At 48.2% G+C, this 21,844-nt stretch overlaps 1 protein-coding gene across 5 annotated transcripts in view; it reads left to right on the forward strand.

The window, feature by feature from the left end:
* The window catches only part of LOC114700410 (proton-coupled amino acid transporter 1), a 42,977-nt gene that overhangs the window by 16,071 nt on the left and 5,062 nt on the right, over positions 1 to 21,844 (forward strand). For 3 of the 5 annotated variants that reach the window (XM_037201524.1, XM_037201526.1, XM_037201523.1), the window contains exons 2-10: positions 1,244 to 1,389; positions 7,594 to 7,684; positions 8,232 to 8,320; positions 9,028 to 9,123; positions 10,733 to 10,817; positions 12,110 to 12,328; positions 14,099 to 14,197; positions 15,568 to 15,734; positions 17,871 to 18,040. In XM_037201524.1, coding sequence (XP_037057419.1) covers positions 8,280 to 8,320; positions 9,028 to 9,123; positions 10,733 to 10,817; positions 12,110 to 12,328; positions 14,099 to 14,197; positions 15,568 to 15,734; positions 17,871 to 18,040 — 877 coding nt within the window. In that variant the 5' untranslated portion in view covers positions 1,244 to 1,389; positions 7,594 to 7,684; positions 8,232 to 8,279. Of the gene's footprint in view, positions 1 to 1,243; positions 1,390 to 7,581; positions 7,685 to 8,231; positions 8,321 to 9,027; positions 9,124 to 10,732; positions 10,818 to 12,109; positions 12,329 to 14,098; positions 14,198 to 15,567; positions 15,735 to 17,870; positions 18,041 to 21,844 lie in introns of all 5 variants that reach the window. The other 2 variants (XM_028880038.2, XM_037201525.1) reach the window with 2 other exon arrangements.

The raw sequence follows: 21,844 nt of genomic DNA on the forward strand, positions 1-21,844 counted from the left end.
TTGGGGTATCATTTTGTGAGCCCCAGCACAGCATCGTGGAGAGGAGCTCCCGAGACAGAGATGGAGTATCTCATGGTCTCTCCTGCTCCTATTCCTTTTCCTCTGAGCTGTGGTCAGCCACCCTATTCCAGCACTCAGGTTGGTGGCAAGAAGAGAGCCCAGGGTGAGGAGACCAGCCCTCCTGATCACTCCAATCTTAGTTTCATCCCTGTTGCTGTGATGAAAGGCCCGGATGCAAACAAGCTTGGAGGAGAAAGGGTTTAGTTTAACTCATAATTTTAGGCAGTAGCCCATTCATTTCAGGGACGTCAAGGTGACAGAAACTTGAAAGAATTAATTTCATCCACAGTCAAGAGCAAAAAGAAATGAATGTAGACATGCTCTCTTGCTTGTCTGTGCTCAGCTTGATTTTTCTAGGGAGTGGTGTTGCCCATAATGGGCGGTGTCTTCCCACATCAGTTAACTTAATGAAGACAGTTTCCCCATAGACAAGCCCACAGGCCAACCTGATCTAGACGGCCCTTTGTTGAGATTCTCTTTTTGGGCGATTGTAGGTTGTGTCAAGGTGACAACTAAAATTAACCATCACAGCTTCCAAAGAGTGGGAGATGGCCTGAGCCCATGGTGGGAAAGAGGGGGTTGTTTGTGGTCTGGGACCCTGTGGAGCTGGAGCAGAATTGGGTGACCCAGAGGGGATTTCATGACTATAACCGTGCTCTCTGCTGAAGGCAGAGGATAAAAAGGACATCTGAAGAAACATCCAGGTTCATGTCACCTCACGAGAGCTCGCTCTCATGATTGATTGAAACAGTAGTTAAATCATGTGTGATTTAACTACTGTTTGAGGTCCAAGAGATAAGGTCGGAGGAGGGTGGGGGTGGACCAAACCAGAAGACCAGGGAAGGCGTCCTGGAAGTGCACACTTGCATTCCCCTGCCCTGCCCAGCATTGCCTCACCTATCCGTTGCCCAGGTGCCCTAGAATGAATTTAGAAATTTATGAGTGTGGCACCATGTGGGAAGGTGGGGAGGCAGAGGCCAAGCAGGCCCAGCCTGCCCTGTGGACTTTGTGCCTCTTGCATTCTCCTTGGTTGGCACTGGGCATTCTGGTTAGACCCAGTCCGTAGGGCATCCATCCCAGGGAGCAGCTGGGACAATGTCTACCTCTGCGGCTGAGCCCACCCCACACTTGGAGATGAAGGCTCCAGCTCCTGGAGGTCTTAGCGCTGCCCCTGTCCCCGCAGCTACCATGTCCACGCAGAGACTTCGGAACGAAGACTATCACGACTACAGCTCCACGGACGTGAGCCCCGAGGAGAGCCCATCTGAAGGTCTTGGCAACTTCTCTCCCGGCTCCTACCAGCGCTTAGGGGAGAAACAGTAGCACGACGTGAGTACTTGTGACTTCCTGCCATGGAGTGGGCTCTCCTGTCCCCAAGTCTCCCTTGGAGCAGTGTGGGCCTCCGTCTTCCCATTCTGCATACCCTCCCTGTTTGACAGGGGAAAGCAGGCTATCGACGACGGGCAGGACCAGCAAGGGGCTCCTCCCCACCCTAGTCATTTCTTATTCCTTGTTAGTTCCAGGAGGCTGGTGGCCAGGAAGAGCTTTGGCTTAAAAGCCTCTAGAGGATAATCTCTTGGGCTAGAACCAAGTGTCAGATACCTCCCGGCCCCATTAACGCCTGCTCGGCAGAGCCTCCTGGCAGAGCTGAGGGAGGGAGTGGCAGCTGTATTTGAGAGCCCTCCAGAGTTGGTAGGGAAGAGACACTTTGCGTCCCATAAGGAGGCTGCAGTCTCAAACCTGGAAGCGGTACCAGTCTCCTCTGTTACAGTCTGGCCCTCTGGTTCTCAATCTCTCCAGATACGAGGACGGGTTGAGAAGCCCGCTGGGAAACTGGACTGGCTGTAGGAGGTTTACTCCTTGACTTGCAAACTTCAGAGGGAGGGGTTCCGTGCTGAGTTTCCCAGCATGCCCCTGGCCTTTTCCAAGGTCCCAGGACCCTGTCCTTGGTAGCCCTGTCGTTCATCCCCAGGCTCAACTGTCACCCTTTCTGTGTTCCATTGTGGGTTGGCTGTGACTTAAGGGAGGGCTGCTTTGTGCCTTAGTGTAATGCTACACGCCCCCACTCTCCATGACTGCTCCAGAGGACTGTGGAAGTTGTGGGGACATGCCCTCTGCCTGCGCTCTCTCCCGAGAGGGGCATTTTCCCCTGTGAACTGAGCCGGGCGTGGAGAATGGTCTGTTCACACGATTGGCTCCTTGCCTCTGCTAGCACAAGGCTTCTGGCTTGTAGCACATTACCATACAGCACACTACTGTAGAGTCCTGATTTATTTGCATATTTAGGTGGTGGAAAAGGTTGCTTAAGGTGTTGCTGGCGACAGCCAGGACCTCCTTCCTGTCTTCCCTCTGGCCTCATCCGCCCCATCAGTGTCTCCCAGGGAGAAGGAACTCCCTTCAGGGGTTGTGAAATACTTCTTCCAATCTTCAGTTGTTTGCACAGTGCTTTCTGTGCACAGTCTAAATTTTCACTTTTATAGAGGTCTTTCTGAAACTCAAGACCAGCTGCCCAGCCTTTCCGGGCCAGCCGTTCAAGGACACATGCCTGGACTGTCCTCAAGGTTGCTTTTATCACTTTCTCTGGTCTCTTGGAAATCAAGCCAAGCAGACAGTTCCCTCCTTTGGCTCGTGTTAGGACATTTTCTAAGGCACAGGGCAAAGTAGGGTCTTAGAGTGTCGGTCACTCCGGTCTGGGGACAGGATCTACCCAGGCATTTATTCAGGAAACATGCCAGGTGGGCCAAGGTGGGACCCTTGTTAATCTCTCCGAGTAGTGTGAGGGACATGATGTGAAGCCCTCACCCTCCCTTATCATCTACGTTATTAAGGAGCAAAGTACCTTGGAAGAGCTGCTTAAGCATACCCAACTCTTCTAGAAGTTAAAAGCCGAGAATAGTGAGTGCGATAAAATCGAGATCTTAGGCATTTCTGTGCCAGAGTGTCGTGACTTCCGCCAACGTCCAGGGCCATGGAGCTGTTGTTAACACTGACAACAGCCTCCATTAACGCTCCAGGGCGGATCACACACACTAGGGCACTATTACACACAGTAGGAGAGTTTACACACAGTAGGGCTCATTTTCCTTCTTGTGGCCCTGTTGAGTCCTTCGTAACAGTTCTCTGTCCCACCTCAGTGGTGCTTCCCCAGGCCAGCAGGCTGAGACACCAGCTAGCTGCCTCCTGGTCTTTGTTGACTTGGAACAGCCTTTTGCCAAATTTGCTCTGCAGAGCTTTTGGGGTCCCAAGACCATTTCTCTTCCTAAGAGTGCTAAGGTGTCATTTGCCTTTCGCCCTGTTCACATGTGCATGAGGACGCAGGAGCAGTGTGTGTCTGCAGCTCCCTCCCCATCGGGCCCCCAAGTCTCCACTCCCCTAGTCACCTGTGAGTAGAAGGAAAAGGCCAGTTTCACTTGAGATCGTCCGTGAGGAGGGCTGGGGCTGTAGCTTAGGCGGCAGAGTGCTTGCCTAGGTCTCATCACACATAAACTCAGCGTGGTGACATTTGGGAGCTGGAGGCCGGAGGATCAGAAGTTCAAGGTCATCCTGGACTACATAGGGAGTTCAAGGCCAGCCTGGGATGCATGAGACCCTGTCTCCAATAATCAAAAAAGTCCTTGATGAGATAGTGAGATCATTAATTCTTATAAAATTGCAACCCTTAGCATGGGTCTCTTGGTAGTCACTATATAAAATACCAGATCCCAGAGTGCGAGTATTGGCAGTTGCCAACTAAACTAACTGAAATTTTTGTTCTTTTTTTTTTTTTAACAGAAAAGGTTTATTTTACTAGAAAGGACAACTAGTTAACTAGGTTTCTCATACCCTAGTATTTAAGCATTTCCTTTGAAAAATGAAAGAAATGAACCCATTAACTCAAGAAAAACCATCAACAATGTTTTTGTGATTCACATGAAATTTGAGCTTTCAAGAAAAATTAGAAAACAAAACAAAAACCCCCAAACAAACAGAACATCCAAGCCACCCTATTACCCAGCACTATGAGCTCACACATGTTTTCCCATGAGGTCAAAGTGTGGCTCTGAGCTGCTGTCATGAGAGAGGTTGGTATTCAGAACCTTGGAACCTCCACGTATGTTAGGAAATTGTGCGTGAGGGAAAGGTTGCTGCAGACAGCTGCAACAGTGCGTTAAAGGAAGGGATCATGGAAGGTTCAGAGTCCACATTGCAGCTAACTGATAAAGAACCCATGCATAGAGGCAGGTGGATCTGTGAGTTGGAGGCCAGCCTGGTCTACAGAGCGAGTTCCAGGAGAGCCAGGACTGTTATACAGAGAAATCCTGTCTTAAAACAACAACAACAACAACAACAGCAAAAAAGCACCCATGCATTTCATTTTGGAGTGATGTCAGAGAAGAACTGCCGTAGTTGAAGAGGCGGTTAAAATGTTCCTCCTTTTTCCAGCTATGTGTCTAGGGAGAGCACACTTTCTCATAGACTTTCAGCAAAGCAGCACATGTAGATTGAAGGCTGAAGCAGAAACCCAGCTGTCTTCTGTTAGGTGAGACATTTAGGAGATATTTTAAACAGTGATGGGGGCGAGGTGGTGCTGGAGCGCAGGCTCGGTGGTTAAGAGCATTTGTTGCCCTTGCAGAGGACCTGAGTTCTAGTCTCAGCACCCACATTTGAGCAGCTCACAACTCCCTTTAACTTCAGCTTTAGGGGATCCCATACCCTCTTCTGGCCTCTGAGGGCATGCTCACTCATACGTGAGTGCGCATACGCACACACATAAATACAGTTTTAAAAAGATGAGTGCCTGGAGGTCTAGATGGTTGCTGCTGCTCCAGGGGACCCGGATTTGATACTCAGCAACCACATGGTGGATCAACTGTCCATAACTCCAGTCCCAGGAGATCCGACACTCTCTTCTGGCTTGTGAGAGCACTACGCTTACATGTTTCACAGACATGAGTGCAGACAAAACACTCATACACATAAATTAAAAAATTAAGTGACTCTTTATAAAAACAAGAGATGCAATACCATTCCCATATTTAACGTTAATCATTAAACTATTAGTATGTATTAGACTTACTGTTATTTTAAATTTTAAGATTTAAAATTTGGGTTTTAGTAATATAACTTACCTTATGTAGATAAAACCTACATAAGCAAAGATATCAGGGGTCCTTAATTCATCAGAGAATAAAAGAAGACCTGGGACAAAACAAAACAAAACAAAACAAAAAACAAACAAACAAAAAAAAAAAAAACAAAGAAAGAAAGAAAAGAAAAGCCTAAGAGCCACTGACAGCACAAACGAAAACTAGAGGGGCCTGGTAGGTCTTCAGAAGCTAGCCCACCCTGTGGCTAGACTGTCAGCCTTGGAGGTGATACTGTGATGCCTACCTGGTGCTGAGAGGACATCATGTTGGACAGTTTTGACCCTTGGCCTAGAATCCTGATGTTTCTGAGCAGAAGGGACTTCGGGATCACCTTGCCCCAGTCCCGTTACCTCACGGTTCGGGTGAGATAACAATTCCCAGAGTAGAAGGGAGTGGCCACGCAGAACGACAGACAGCCAAGTCGGGGCCAGGAAGCCCAGCACAGCGGCGGAGTTTGGGGAAGGATTCAGGGAGGAGGGAGGGTGTGGTACAAACTTACCTTTGTCCTTCAGTGGGTTAGACATTTGTTTGCCAGGACAGAGACTTAACAGTCCGTTGTCTCCTGGCTGCTGGCTGCTGATAATGCGGTTGGACCCTTGCAGGACTCCTGGGAGTCAAAGGCCTTTTCTCGATGGTCCATCCTGCAGATGCTAGAATGGAGGTAGATCAGATGACCTTCCTGGTAGACCTGAAGGAATGGCCTTTGTGGGCAGCAGTGTTGTTGACTTTTGATTTCTGCCAAATGCAGATTTGTGTGCAAATGTCAGTTTTGAAGGATCTTGAGGGCTATTTGTGCAAAAGGATTTTTCCGTTCAGGGCCAAGTCTTGAGGGATTGAAGGCACCTCACTTGAGCTGTTTCCTACTCTGTCATGGGGGAACAAGAGGCAAAGAAAAGCACGACCAGCACCCTCCTGTGTGGTCTGGGTTGCCTCTGCCTACAGAAGGGGAAACTCCTGACTCACCCTTGCTGTTACCACAACCCATTCCTCAGGTGATCCTTGTTTCTCAGCAGGGCCTGTAGCCTCCCCTTGCCTGTGGCAGTGAGCTCCCCCATCCCACCACACACACTTCACCTTTTGGCCTCAGGTCTCTGCCCCTCACTCACCTGCCTCAATTCTCCCTGGCTCTGTCCTCCTACCCCTTCATCTCTTCTTTCACTTGAGATATTCCATATCTCTAGAGGCTGACATCCACATCTGACTCATCCATATCCACCCAAGTATTTGTGGAGTGAAAGAAAATGAATGAGAACACATGAGAGGCTTTATATGAAGTCATAAAACAATGGGGGCAATCTGTACAAATTTAGAGGGACTTCTGTCCTTAGGGCACAGGGGTGAACCAGGGACCACTGAAGAGGGCTTCTCTAGTCCTGAGCCCAAAGTAGCAGTTGGCTTTTATTTTTTCAAACACAAAGTCCAATAGAAAATTTTTGGTGTCTTTTTTTTTTTTTTTTTTTTTTTTTTGAGACAGGGTTTCTCTGTGTAGCTTTGCGCCTTTCCTGGGATTCACTTGGTAGCCCAGGCTGGCCTCGAATTCACAGAGATCCGCCTGGCTCTGCCTCCTGAGTGCTGGGATTAAAGGCATGCGCCACCACTGCCCGGCCGAAACTTTTTGTTGTTGTTGTTTTAAGACAGGGTCTCTCTATTTAGTTTTGGCTGTCTTGGAACTTATGTAGAACTTATGTAGATTCTCCTGCCTCTGCCTCCCAAGGGCTGGGATTCATGGTGTGTGCCACCATGCCTGGCCTAGTAGGAATGTTGAGTTCCTCATGGTACTGGCTGACTGACTGTTAGAGGAGTTGGGCTTTATTTTATTTATTTATTGAGTAGTTTTTTTGTTTATTTGTTTTTAGCTTTTAAGACAGAGACTCACTATATAGTCCTGGCTGGCATGGAACTGGCTGTGAGGATCAGGCTAGCTTTGAACTCTTGAAGCTCCACCTGTCTCTGCCTCCTAGGTGCTGGGATTAAATGTTGTCACCACCACAGCCAGCTTGGACTTTTATTTATTTATTTATTTATTTATTTATTTATTTATTTATTTATTTATTTAATTACCCCTGTTTCCCCACACTGAGGTCTACCCTTCATAGTTACATCTTGTCATCCTCTGTGGCATTTTGGGAGTCATCAGGGTGGTTCACTCAGTGGTCAAATCCAGCCCTGAATGCAGCCAGAAAAGATGGGATGCCTAGAGAGAGCCTCCATTATCCCTCTGAACTGGCTTCTAAGAGAGGAGGGCTCAGGAAGTGCTGTTCCTGGGAGGCATGCCCCTTGAACAAGTTGGTCCCTCATCTATGAAATACGACATCACAAGATTGTTTGAGAAATCAGATAAGATAACGTGCGGATAAGCATCGGCCCTAATTGTAACTAATGCTTCCTCCTTGCCTTCCTACCTCAGATGGTTCCAGACCTTGGTCCACCTGCTAAAAGGCAACATTGGCACCGGACTCCTGGGGCTGCCGCTGGCAGTGAAAAATGCAGGCCTCTTGGTAAAGGTTTTAGACATTCATGCTTCGAAAGCTGTGCATTAGGGCTCTCTGTGTGCCAGGCACTTCCTAGGCTCTGAGCCGGGGCCAGTGGCTTTAGCTGGCAGCCCCCCCCCCCTTTGACTCACCACACGTAAGCTGCTTGCTTGCCTAGCGCCATCACGGTTTCAGAGTGTGTTTGGTCCCCAGTCCAAATCCAAGTGCGACCTTGCTGATCACCCTCAGGATAACTCTACTCCCTTTTTTTTTTTTTTTTTTTTTTTTTTTTTTTTTGCTACATCTCCTCATGAGCCTATTATCCAGAGACTTCATGCCACTGGATCTCAACTTCAGTCCACTGTGGATCCATTGTCCACAGATCAACCGTCTAGACCAGGGCTGAGGACACACACAGATCCAGTCCCCTGGATCATGCCTCTCTCCTGCTGTCCTGGCGCTCTGTCCCTAGAAGTGCCTCATAGCATTGTTACCATCTGCACATCCAGTCTCTTTCGGGCTCTCTCCTAATTCTGCTGCTTCTCTCTCTTTTGTCCGCAACCTCGGTGCCCAGTTGGGTCCTCTCAGCCTGCTGGTGATTGGCATCGTGGCCGTGCACTGCATGAGTATCCTGGTGAAGTGTGCTCATCACTTATGCCGCAGGTGAGAGCCCCGAGCCACTTCCCGAGGGGCGGAGATTGCCAGCGTGGTCCTTCTTCCGGGTTCGTCACCTAGCTGGGGATTGGCTGCTGACACCGTGGTGTTGCTTTTTTTTTTTTACCTTTTTTTGGGCTCATCTGTTAAATTTACATATGTCCAGTGGGCAGAGACCACATTCTAGTTATTGCACTTGTTAGTTTATTGCATCGAAATATCTCTAGCTTATGGATTAGGATGAGGATTCCATCCATTTACTTAATACCTGTGACCCAGGGCTTGGAAGAGGGCTCATTTGGTAAAATGCTTAGTGTGTAGGCATGGGCATCTGAGTTCAGAAACCCAGTGACCATGTTAAAAAGCAGAAGAAGAAGGTGGGTGCAGGGGTGAGCTCCTGCAGTGACTGCCCCGGCGAGGCAGAGACAGGAAGCTCCCCGGACAGCTGTTCTAATAGTGGGTAAGCCCCAGGTTCAGGGAGAGGTAGAGAGCGATTGGGGAAGACACCAGCATCCACAACTGGCCTCCATGTGTGTGCACCTGTACACACATGAACATGTATGCATGTGCACACACATATGTACGTGCACCCCACGTGTGGTCCTTGCAGGACTCAGAGGTCCCCTGGGGTGACAGGCGGAGAGCTGGCCCGTGTCTCAGTGTCTCCGTCTTTTCTTTTGCCCTCGTTGTCTAACCCAGACATTCTGCTTTTCCAGACTGAACAAACCCTTTTTGGACTATGGGGACACAGTGATGCACGGACTGGAGTGCAGCCCCAGTGCCTGGGTCCGGAGCCACTCCCATTGGGGAAGGTGACTGACCCCTCTCTTCCTCTTGACCACAGCTCCCAGCGTGGGGACCGGAAACAGGAGGGTGTGATGTGGGGACAGTGCCAGGAGCAGAGGGTGGCGTTGGGATTAGCTCGACATGGTAGGCCGTGAGCCCGGCCTTCTTTGGGCCTCAGTTTCCTCATCTTCAGTATCTGGCACCTGACCTGAAGGACCTCTGAAGGCTTCCCAGCCCCGAGAGCCTGAGGATGTGGGCACTCTGAGGCCCCCCGAAGGCTGTGAGTGCTCCGATCGTTCAACAAATGTATCTTATGCCGTCTCTCATAAGTGGCACAAAAAAAATTCCAGCTTAAAAAAGGAGCTTCCCTGACAGAAATGATGTTGTCCCCACCCTGCAGGGGCTTCATAGGGTGAAAGGTGCATGGGAAGGGAAGAGAAGTCAGGAACAATGGAGTCAGCAATGGAGTGTGCAGACGAGAGGCCGGAGGGTGGATTCTGGCCGTGTGGGCCGAAGGGCATGGGGTAGGCAAGGGCAGCATCCAGAGCAGGTGGGGAGCTCTGGGGGATTTCTCCTGACTTTCCAGGTGACTGGAGAGAAACAACCCACTTTCTGTTCCTGTGTAGATGGAGAGAATTCACACTGTCAAGGGCCTGAATCCTGACTTTTGTTTCAGTGAGGAGGGTGCTTGCCATCATGTACAGCTCTACCCTATAACATGGCGTGTGCCTCCCCCCCCCCCCTTCCGTCCTTCCTTTCTTTCTTCTCTGGCAGAATCATCTGTTGAGGAGCAGCCAGGTCACCAAGTGTCCACCATAGTTTGTCTGTCTGTCCCCCTCCCTCTTTTTCCTCTATTCTCCCACACACCCTCCCTGTTCTCATAGGGAGAACACTGTTTGCATTTGGCAAGAGGGCACAGTTTGAAAAATAGAATTACATACTGGCCACAGTCCGGTGGCATGGGTACCCTTCTGGTTCTTCTGGAACTTGCTGTATACGTAGAAACATGCATGTGCTCTTGCGTTTATCCTTTTTTGGCAAGTGGCTCTTCCTGTGTCTGCTGTTTGGAAACTTGCTTTTTGTCCTTGGATGCCTAGGATAGTTTCCTCCAGAAATGGTTCTCGTTCTTTCTAAGTGCCGTGCCGTGTTCCATTTGAGAAGGGTCCGTAACCCTGTTCCTCTCGCTGGGGCTTCAGATCGTCCCCAGCTGTGGCCACGCTGCTCTAACAGCTGTCTGCTTCGGCATACCTGTTTCTGCTCATTCACCTGCAGCTAGGTCGGTCCTTGGGTCCCGGTTGTAGGAAGAGCTGAGAAGGGCCTGCTTCCTGGTCTTTCATGCCGAGGGCTCTCTGTAGCTTTAGGAAGGAAGAGTTGAGTGTGGTGCATGGGCAGGAGAAGGCCAGGTGCCAGGCTGTGCTCTGGTGATGCCCTGAGCTCGTGCAGAAAGACAAGAGCCCGGGGAGGGACTTGCAGAGCATAGATGCCCCTCTGCGCCCTCCTTCCCAAACGGTTCTGGTGACACTGGCATGCTTTGTCCTGTCACTCCAGCTTGTCTTATCACTGCTGCTCAGGGGCTCGTCTCCCGGGCAGCCTTGGGATCTGATGGTCTGTGTCTTCCTCTCGCCCCCTCTGCAGGCACATCGTGGACTTTTTCCTCATTGTCACTCAGCTGGGATTCTGCTGCGTCTACTTTGTGTTTCTGGCTGACAATTTTAAACAGGTAGAGTTCTTCTGAAAAACAGGGAAGGGCGAGAATCGAGTAGATTTTTGTTCAAGACTCCTTCCAAGCCACAGTGGTTTGGGTTTGAGCCTTTGGTGTTGGCATCTCATCTGAAAACCTGTGATGTAAAGAGACTTTGCCTTGTCTTGCCTGTGTGGCCATCGGCTGGCTCCAGGTCCTTGGACTCTACCTGGCTGAAGTCACCCCTGTGTAAGGAGGAGAAGCTCTTCAAGACCTGGGCTTGGGTAGCTTTTGTAATCCTTGGCAGCAGGCTGAGGGAAGCCTCAGTAGTCGGCGCCCTCTAGTGTTACTCCTGTGGAAGCCTTTAGTGATGGAGCCTTTATCTGTAGACATGCATAGTTCTCTCTGTAGAGGCTGCAGGGCAGACTTAGGTGTCAGGATCCTTCAGTCCTTGACAGAAGCCAGGGTTGTATCTCAGACATGGGGTGTCTGAAACCCTTGGCCCTAAAGACTGTGTTAATGGAGTTAGGGTCAGAGCCTGTGTCCTAGCTCTCTAATAAGCTAGGTTCAGCCTCCTGTCCTGAATGAGTCAATTAAAAGAGCAGAGTTGGTATTGAAGAGCAGAAAAAGACTTATTCAGTATGGCCTCACTGAGAGGAAGGATCCATGGGTCCCCACCAAGTACATCTCCAGGGTCCCGACAGGAGATTAAGGTTTAAATAGAAGGAAAGAGAAAGATATAATGAAGCAGCCCTGGTCAAGGTGTGGTCCTGTTGTCACTGACCCGTCATTGTTTCTGCTCCAGTCTCTCCTGCAAGGTGGTTGGACAGGTTGTCTTGTTGGCACTGTGTGGAATCCCTGCCCTTTCCCAGGAGACTAGTTCCCCATCTGGCTGGCACCAGGGCTCTTCCTTTTCTCAGCATTAGATTACTGGGGGAATTCCAACTGTCTAGGGTTCCAGAGTCCAGACAGCCAGAAGGAGGGACTCAGGTGTTAGAGCGTCCCCCTTCATTTCAGGCATGAGAGCTCAGGGCCTCCAGGCTTCTCTGCTTCCCGAACACCAGCAGGAATGCTTAGGACCAGAACGGGAAGAACTTACCGTTAAATTGCTGCTCATCTGTCTCCCACATCCTTCTGTCTTTTGGAAACATGATCAGACCCAGCTCAGATGGTTTGCAACAGTGAAGACTCCCAGGAAGGTTCCTCAGCCATCGATCGGTGCCTACATAAAATGCCGAGTTCACACACCTGACCCTCCGTCAGGACTCTCTCCAGCTGGACACCCGCTGGCTCTCGTCACCTACGGCTTTTCTCCTTCCTTCTCATTCCAGGTGATAGAGGCGGCCAACGGGACCACCACCAACTGCCACAACAACGAGACTGTGGTCCTGACGCCCACCATGGACTCTCGACTCTACATGCTCGCCTTCCTGCCCTTCCTGGTGCTGCTGACCTTCATCAGGAACCTGCGCGTCCTGTCTATCTTCTCCCTGCTGGCCAACATCAGCATGCTGGTCAGCCTTGTCACAATCTACCAGTTCACCATCCAGGTACAACCCCAAGGCCTCCCCCATCCTGCGGAACATGAGAAATCAAAGGGTGTGATCACGCACTACTTACATGATGTATATTTAGATTAGATGTTGCACCACTTCCTGGGGAGATGGGGATAAATATTGACTCCAGATGGGCCTCCAGTGACAGATCAAAGAGATCATCCCACCTAGGTCTTTCGATCTATGTATTTTATGACACTTCTCTTGAGCTTTTATTTTATTGGTCTTGTTGTAGAGTTGAGCTTGTGTTTATAATTTACAAGCTCCTTTGGATAGGGAACTTACTCTACTTCACTGAGTTGTAGATCAGTATCGTCAACATCAATCACTCCATTGATGGAATGAATGATGGCTGTCCTATCCGCCTGTCTCAGTCACCCAGCACCCATAGCTGTGAACTGTGAAACTCCCTCCTCACAGCTCCAGCTGATTGATAGGTAAACCTGGTAGCCAGCTGTCAGTCACTTACCTATGGGCAGCACCTGTTTCCAGTATCTTTTCATCTGTGACTCAGGAGTAATTACTAGCGAGCTTGTGCTCAGGTTTCATTTTAGAGCAGAGATACCTATTTGTCTATATCCCGAATACCAAAATGTCCTTTTTTTTTTTGTCAAATTTTAAAAAATAAAATTATGCATAATATGTGTGGGTATGTGTACATGAGTACAGGTCCCATAGAGGTCTCAAGAGGGTGTCAGAGCCTCCTGGAGTCACATAATAGTAGTAAGGCACTCAGTGTAGTGCTGGGAATTGAACCTGGGTCTTCTGCAAGAGCAGTGTGTCCTCTTGTAACGACCGAGCCACCCTCATCCTCAGCTTTGACTTTTATGTTTAAAAAAGAAATTGTTTTGCTTCCTGTCCTCAGCATTCCTCAGCATTCTTCCTGTGTGCTTCTTGATATTTTTAAAGTGCTCAGTCCAATTGATGAAAAAAAGGAAGGTGGAAGAGACCCATCTAGAGATCACGTCTTCCAGCTTTATCCCTGCCGATGTTTGCATAGTTGCAGAATGATTATTAAATGACTTTGTGGTGGTAGTTAGTTAGTTAGTTAGTTTGTTTGTTTTTTAGACCAGGTAGCCCAGGCTGGCCTCCAGCTCACTATATATCATAGGTTCATCTTGAACTCCTAATCCTCCTGCCTCAGCCTCCTGAGGACTAGGATTACGGAAATAAGTCACATCACCTGGCTATAATGTACTAAGTATTTCCTCAATATTATCCAATAGTCAGTTTTTCATGTTCTTCTTCTTTACTGTCTCACATACCGAGTCCCAGCTGACTTCAAACTCCTGATCCTCCTGCCTCAGCCTCCTAAAGTGCCGGGTTTATAGGCATGCACTCCCAGGTTTGCCTTTAACTTTTACTTTTTATATAGTGTGTAATATTCTGTGATATGTTCAGCATGTGGTTAATTGATCTCTTCTTTTGGAGTATTCAAGATGTCTTTCCGTTTCTTTGCTAAGTAGCTTTGCTCAGTTTCTCTTATCTCTTGAGTTTCTTATATCAAATGTCTAGGGCTGGGCTCACCTAGTGAAAGAGTGAGGCTTTATGCAGGCGTCAGCATGTGAGCATCTGGTATGCTGGGCAGATGTTTATCCACAGCAAGTAGGGGCTTCCCAGCCTGAAGAGAGAGAAAGGCTGACTGTTCCAGCTTGCTCGTTAGCTTCTTCCTTTTTTGAAATCTTGGATTTAGGAGAAGGTGTGCCCTGACTTGTGATTCAAAGTCTGAATCTCTGAATAGCCCTTGAAAATCATCTTTTCCAGAGGATCCCGGACCCCAGCCACCTCCCCTTGGTGGCTCCATGGAAGACCTACCCTCTGTTCTTTGGCACGGCAATCTTTGCTTTTGAAGGCATCGGCATGGTAAGAGGGGTACTGTGGATTGGGCCTGAGTGCTCCCTGGTCCCTCAGCATTCCCACTGTCTGCTTTAATGCTTAGGAAACCCCAGTGGGGATTATCTCTTGAGCTGGATGTGGTGGTGCGTGCCCGTTGTCACAGCACCCAGGAGGTGGGTGTTTCAGTCATCACTGGCTACATAGCTAGTTTGAGGCCAGCCTAGGTACAGGAGACCCTTCCCCCACACACAAAAAAAAAATGAAGAAGGGAAGCTCATGCTTAGAAAAATTGGCTGGAGGCTGTAATCTCAGGACAAGCATCAGAGTCTTGCTGGGCGCCATACTGCTATGAGGTGAAGGCGCCCCCAGCCTCTGACGTCTTATACTTCTCCTCACCCCTGGTTAGACGGTGGCTTCTGAAGCCCGTTGTAAGCCTGAGAGTGTAGTTGCTGACAGAATAACTGACTTCACTGTGCACTGAAGGAAAGCACACTTTGGGGTCTGGCAATGAAGATTCTATTTTCTTTTTTTGTTTTTTTGAATCTATATATTTTATTTTACAATACCATTCAGTTCTACATATCAGCATGGTTCCCCTTTCTCCCCCTCCCCTCCCTCCCCTACCCCAGCCTACCCTCCATTCCCACCTCCTCCAGACAAGTCTCCCCGAGGACTGTGATCAACCTGGTAGACTCAGTCCAGGCAGTCCATCCCTTCCTCCCAGACTGAGCCAAGTGTCCCTGCATAAGCTCCAGTTTCAAACAGCCAACTCATGCAATAAGCACAGACTTGGTCCACTGCCTAGTTGCCTCCCAACTGATCAAGCAATCAACTGTCTCACCTATTCAGAGGCTGATCCAGCTGGGGCCCTCAGCTTTGGTTCATAGTTCATGTGTTTCCATTCATGTGGCTATTTTTTTTCAATAATTGAGTAAAACTGAAATTTATTATATGCCACAGAAGATTCTATTTTCTTTCAAGATGCTCTGTCTGTGTGTGTGTGTTCATGTACATGTGCTTACGTGTGTGTGTGTGTGTGTGTGTGTGTGTGTGTGTGTGTGTCTATGCTTTTGTGTTTGGAAGCCAGAAGTCAACATCACGTGTCTCCCCCTGGCACTGTCTGTTTTTGGACATGACGTCTCTCACTGAACCTAGAATTTCCTGCTTTGGCTAGACTGTTGTCTGGTCACCGAGCTCCATTGATCAGCCTGTCCTCCCACCCCACCCCACTTCTGTCAGGTGCCGGGGTTATAGATTTGTGCCACCACACCTGGCTTTTTTGTGGGTTCTGGGCATCTGAACTCAGGTTCTCATGAGGCCACTGATAATGCATTTCTGTGGTGTGTCCACTTTTCTTTCTCACATGCTTTCTTTCCCCTTATCACGTTTTTTTATAGGTTCTGCCCCTTGAGAACAAAATGAAGGACTCCCAGAAGTTTCCATTCATCCTGTACTTGGGGATGACCATCATCACTGCCCTCTATATCAGCCTGGGGACCCTGGGGTACCTGCAATTTGGAGATAGTATTAAGGGCAGCATCACACTCAACCTGCCCAACTGCTGGTATGTGGCGGGGATGGGGGGGGTTGGAAACTTCCAGAAGGTGATAGGTCAGAATGTCACTTTTCCTTGTCACTTGGCTACCATGAGCTTGTGATTCCTGCAGCAGCTTGTACTGAATTCATGCATGAATCTCCCGTCTGTTAAGGCATTTCTCCTGGGAAATATTGAGCCCAGAAGGACTGAGCATCCGCTCTGTGCCTAAAGTCATTCCAGACACCTGTGCAGGAGGGCAGGCCTGTCTGGACAGTCCACAGATGGGCCGTGCAGGTGGGAACATCTCCCTGTGGACTGCTGGCTCTTGGGAGTCCTTCCTCAAATGTCTTTCCTCGGTGGACACGCTACAGGGAAAAACTGAGACCTGCAGAAGTGCCTGGACGTCCCAGAGCATGTGCGAAGCAGCCTCTGTTTGGAAGTTGAAAACCTCATTGTAGAGAGCAGTTGTTTTGCTCACATGAGAAACACCCAGGGACCTAGAGCAGCCTTTCCATGCAGCCTTTCATGGCACTCTGAATGGTGAGACTCTGGGTGAGGGCAGATAGAGAAAAATGCTGACTTAGTAAGGTCAGTGTGTACACAGGATCCTCGTCAGCGGGCATCTGAGGGTCAGGTTCACCACACTTCCAACCAAGGGGGCTGCTGTTCAGAGCGATTTCAGTCTTTCCCTCCAGGCTGCTTTTAAATGACTGAATGTGCCTTCGAATGCTGGGTGGGGCTGTGTCCCCGTTCCCAAAGGGTGACTAGGTCAGGAACTCCTGACACAGCTAGCCGGTACCGTCCGACCCCAGTGAGCAGCAGTCTTCCCTTTTGTGCCCAACTCAGGTGCGCTCGACTCACCAACCCCCCCCATGCTTCCGTACGGCTGCATTCACCTGGATGTCCCTGCAGGGGACGCTCCTGACTCCAGCTTTAGCAGCTCTCTGGAGGGCTCAGGATCTTGACTCAGAGCACCACCAGCTGAGTTATTTTTTACCCCTCAAAGAGTTTTTATTGTCCATGCTTAGCAAGTGAGACTTTTTACCCATACCAGTCTTTTCCAGGGTGCTCTCACAGCTTAAGAACCTCATCTTGGTGTTTAGTCCAGTTATAGAGATGACCTGTTCTCATTACACACATAAGACATTTAAATCAATCCCAAGAGTGGCCAGTGGCTCTCGCTGCCATATGCACAGGCCTTGATGAAGGTGGAGTTCTGTTAAGACAGAGTGGCCCTTCCTGTATATACTAAGTCAGATTAGCAAGCACTGTGCTCTGGGGTGGTAAGTTGGAGTACCTCATGGCATGTCAGTGGCCTCCATGTGGAGTGCCAGATATCTGTGATAAAAGGCCCAGGGGACCCCCTCGCCACTAGCTGATTCGAAGATGCCTGAATTGCGTGGGAAGGGCAGAAGTAGTCTTGTTGGAGTCTAATAGTTATTTTTGAAAGGTATTTGCTCCTGTTCACAGGGCAAAGGTTTCAGATATGCAGGTATACAGAGAACGTTTTACCACACCATGAGGACACAGGCTCTGAGCTCACAGTGTATCACTAGGAGGTGTGTAAGTGTGTTGTGTGTGTGTGTGGAGGAGTTCTTCCTTTTTTTTTTCCTTTTCTTTGTTCTCTCTCTTTTTCTCTCTTTTTTTTTTTTTTTTTTTTTTTTATTTTCATGTAGCTCAGGCTTGTCTGAAACTCACTGTGTAGCAGAGGCTGACCTTGAACTCTTGACCCTCCTACTTCCTTCTCCAGAGTGCTAGGGTTATGATGTACCTGGCTTGCCTCCTTGTTTTGAAGAGCTATGTGGCGGCATTGTGACTGACTTAGCCAGTTTTCTGTGAATTAACATTTCATTTTTGTAGGCTTTCCTTATATAAAAGCTATGGGGGATTGTTTTTTTAAAAATCAATTTGCATTTTGTGTGTGTGTGTGTGTGTGTGTGTGAGAGAGAGAGAGAGAGAGAGAGAGAGAGAGAGAGAGAGAGAGAGAGAGAGAGAGAGAGAGAAGAGAGAGCCAGGCCTAAAACTTGTGAGTCTGAAGCCATGTTGAAGCCATGTGGGTTGGTGACCTTTCCCGTTGTCTCCAGGGTGCAGGGGCGGCTTTGGCCTCTGTCCAGGGCTGTCAGAGTGTGCCATCAGGCTCCTGAGAACACCCACTCTCTGCAGGTTGTACCAGTCCGTGAAGCTGCTGTACTCCATAGGCATCTTCTTCACGTATGCTCTTCAGTTCTATGTCGCTGCTGAGATCATCATCCCAGTCGTCACGTCCCGAGTACCTGAGCATTACCAGACAATGGTGGACTTTAGTGTGCGCACTGCCTTGGTCTGCATAACATGTGAGTAGAAAAGATTATTTCTGCATTTATTTAAAGCAGTGGTTCTCAACCTGTGGGTCATGACCCCCACAGGGGTCACATAGCAGATATCCTGCATATCAGATGCTTATATTATGATTCATACAGTTAGGAAGTAGCAGCAAAATAATTTTATGGTTGGGGTCACCACAACATGAGGAACTGCATTAGGAGGGTTGAAAACCACTGACTTAAAGCCTGCAGGACATCTGAAATTGTTCCCACTGAGAGCCTGGCACACAGCCATACTGCTGAAGTCAAGGCATAAACCAGGGCATAAAGAATTGGTTCTCAGTGACCCCAAAGAACTCAGAAGTGAGGACAGTAGTTTACAGATGAGGTCTAAAGTACAATGGAGAACAAAGACACACTGTTACTGTCCCAACTGAAATGAGTAACAATCTAAAAGCCACTTCAGAGGGCTGGGGATGGAGTCAGTTTGTAGCATGCTTACTGAGAATACTTGAAGCCCTAGGGTTCCCTCCTCACCAAATCAACTGGGTGGGGTGCACACCTACAAGCCCATCACTGGGGAGGTAGAGGCAGGAGGATCAGGGGTTTGAGGTCATCCTGGGATATATGAGACCCTGTTTCAATAAATGATAGACAGACAGACAGACAGACAGACAGACAGACAGACAGATAGATAGATAGATAGATAGATAGATAGATAGATAGATAGATAGATAGATAATCAGGAGTTTGAGGTCATCCTGGTATATATGAGACCCTGTTTCAATAGATGATGGGGGGAGGGAGAGGGAGAGCAATAATCAAGAGTTTGAGGTCAGCCTGGGATATATGAAACACTGTTTCAATAGATGATAGATAGATAGATAGATAGATAGATAGATAGATAGATAGATAGATAGATAGATAGATAGAAACACTGTTTCAATAGATGATGAATAGACAGACAGACAGGCAGACAGACAGACAGATGGCCTAGGTAGATAGATGATGGATAAATGAATAGCTGGCTGGCTGGCTGGCTGGATGGATGGGTGGATGGATAGATAACTGGATAAAAAGATGGATGGCTAGATAGATGGATGGATACAAGAGTTGATGGTTGGATAAAAGGATAGCCACTTCATCCACATCCATAGTGAGGACTGGGGACTTTAATAGAAAACACTGTTACTATTCTATCTAAAATAGGCAAATATCTAAAAGGTGCTGCAGAGGCCTGAGGTAGTAGGTCAGGTGGTGGAGGGCTTGCCTGGCATGCATGAAGCCCTGGGTTCATCCCCAGCACCACATAAATGGATATGGTGATACACACCAAAATCCCCACACTAGGATGTCTAGGCAGGAGGGTCAAGAGTTCAAGGTTAGCCTGGTATACACAAGACCTTGCCTTTCTCAGTCAATCAATCAATAGCTAGCCACTTTACCTTGTCTGTAATGAAGACTCATTATTGTTGTTTTAAATAGCTGTCCATCTTGAGCTGGGAAGATGATCCTAGATATTTTTTGTTTTTGTATGTTCATCCTTAAACATCTGTCAATTAACCTGGCTGTTTACCTCTTTTTTTTTTTTTAATTCCCCTTTCCCCTATCCTGAGCCATGGGGTACAAGTTAAATTCTAAACTCAGAATATTACCTTATGCTCTGTTTGATGAAAGCAAGGTCAATTTTTAAAAATTAACTTTTCCTCATTGCTTCTGTGAGTTAAACTGGGGAATCCCTAACCAAGTGATCCCTAATTTCTGATTTGGATTTTCAGGAGAGTCACAGTTTTCCAAATTAGGCTTTTATGTTAGTTTTATTGTTTTTGGGCAAGCATCTCATTGCTTATTTTATTAAGACTTCCCTGGTAATGTCCTTAAATTATTAAATCCAAGCCTCCACCTTTGAAATAAAGATGGGTCTGTTAAGACTTTTTCTCCTCCCTCAGGTACATCCATATGTATATAAATATATATATGTATACGTATGTATATGTATACATATATATATATATCTGTAAACCACTGAACTGGAGTTGAATGTTTTTTGTTTTATTTATTATTATATGCAAACATGATGGCAGGATCCATGTAGAGGTCAGAGGACAACTTCTGGTATTAAATGACCTAGAACTCTGATCTTACTGGCTCACTATTGTTTTCCTGCAAGGACGGTGGGGAGAAGGAGGCCAGCTTTCTTGCATCTATGTAGAAAGAATTCTCTAGAACTAAGGAGGTGACCTTGATCCTCTCACGTAACCTTGGGCAGCTCTACTAAGGATTTCTTGCAGGCTGGGTCTGGCCATCATGGGTTCCCCAGCCCTTTGGAGAGCTCATATCACTGAGAACTGTGCCTTCTCCTTCTGCTCTTTGGCAGACTGCAGCCCCTCTCCGGGTGGAAACAGCCCGTGAGACAGATAAGATAGGGAGGGTCTGGAGCAACCAGCCACACAGGCTGCATTTTGCCCTCACCTTCAGCAGCTCCCGAAGCATGCTCGGCTGTGTGTCCTCCAAGGACTGACTAGCTTAAGCGTCGAGGAGACTGCATCTGTGTGCATAGTGGCTTGTCTCGTCAGCTCTGAGGGCCTGCTTCTTGAGTCTAAAGGGTTTCTTCACGACAGGATATGGAACATTCAAATAACTTGCCTTCCCAGTGTGGATCCTCCAGAAAAGTCTCTGTAAAATGTCCCGAAGCATAGGATCTGCTTCCCCACAGGCTTATCCTACCCTATCCTGCAGGAAGTGGCAATCCCTGGTCCAGACATCATCCTGTCCTTAGATTCTCTTGGTTTTAATGCTTTGTTTCCCTGGCTCAGTCTGTGCCTGACTCTCCTCCTTTGTGCTGAAGGACACTCACAGGGCCGGCCTGGGTTTGATCTCTGAGAGCACATTCTGCTCTCTCATCTCCCGTGAGCTGTTCTGGTTCATTGTCCTATAAAAGGAGGCAGCCCTTCATCTTGCCAGCTGCACAGCTTTTCCTGGCTTCCCTGCAGACTTTGAAGTCATTGTGGGAGGCAGAAGAGGCCTCTCAGGGTAGCACCAACTCAGGTGTACTTGTGTGGGTTCCTTTCATTCTTTCTTCTCTGTTTATTCAATCCTTGTGGCAAAGTTGATTGATGAATCACTTTCCATCTTTATTTGACTGTTTTCCATTGTACCTGCACATTTTATTAGCGGCCCATTTTTATTGCTGTCTCTAATGTTTTCTTTCCTTTCCCTCCTCTTCATCAACCTACCTATCCAAGAAAAATGGGGAGATCTCGGCTCAGCCTCTTATTTTATTTAATTTTATAGGTACGGATGTTTTATCACACGTGTGCCTGGTGCCTGGGCATCAGATCTCCTAGAACTGGAGTTATAAACACCATGTGGGTGCTGGAAATCAAACCCAGGTCCTGTGGAATAGTGGCCAATGCTCTCAACCACTGAGCCCTCTCCAGTCCCCAGCCTCCTTTTAAAAAAAGATCTCTTTTAATGTGTGTGTGTGTGTGTGTGTGTGTGTGTGTGTGTGTGTGTGTGTGTGTGTAGTGCCCACAGTGGTCAGAAGCGGGCTTTGGGTTCCCTAGTTACAGGTAGTTGTGAGTTGCCTGACATGGGTGCTGGGAGCTGAACTTGGGTCCTTTGCAAGAACAGTAAAGACTCTTAACTGCTGAGCCACCTTTCCAGCCTCTGTAGCATCATAATTTTTGGTTTTGGACGTAGGGTTTCTCCATGTAGTCCTAGCTGTCCTGGAACGAGGTAGACAAGTAGACCTGTCTCTGGTAGACCAGGTTGTCTTGAACTCACAGAGATTCACCTGTCTCTGCCTCCTGAGATTAAAGGCGTGTGCCACCA

Source organism: Peromyscus leucopus, chromosome 8b, assembly GCF_004664715.2.
Source record: "Peromyscus leucopus breed LL Stock chromosome 8b, UCI_PerLeu_2.1, whole genome shotgun sequence".
In the NCBI taxonomy this organism is placed as follows: domain Eukaryota; kingdom Metazoa; phylum Chordata; class Mammalia; order Rodentia; family Cricetidae; genus Peromyscus; species Peromyscus leucopus.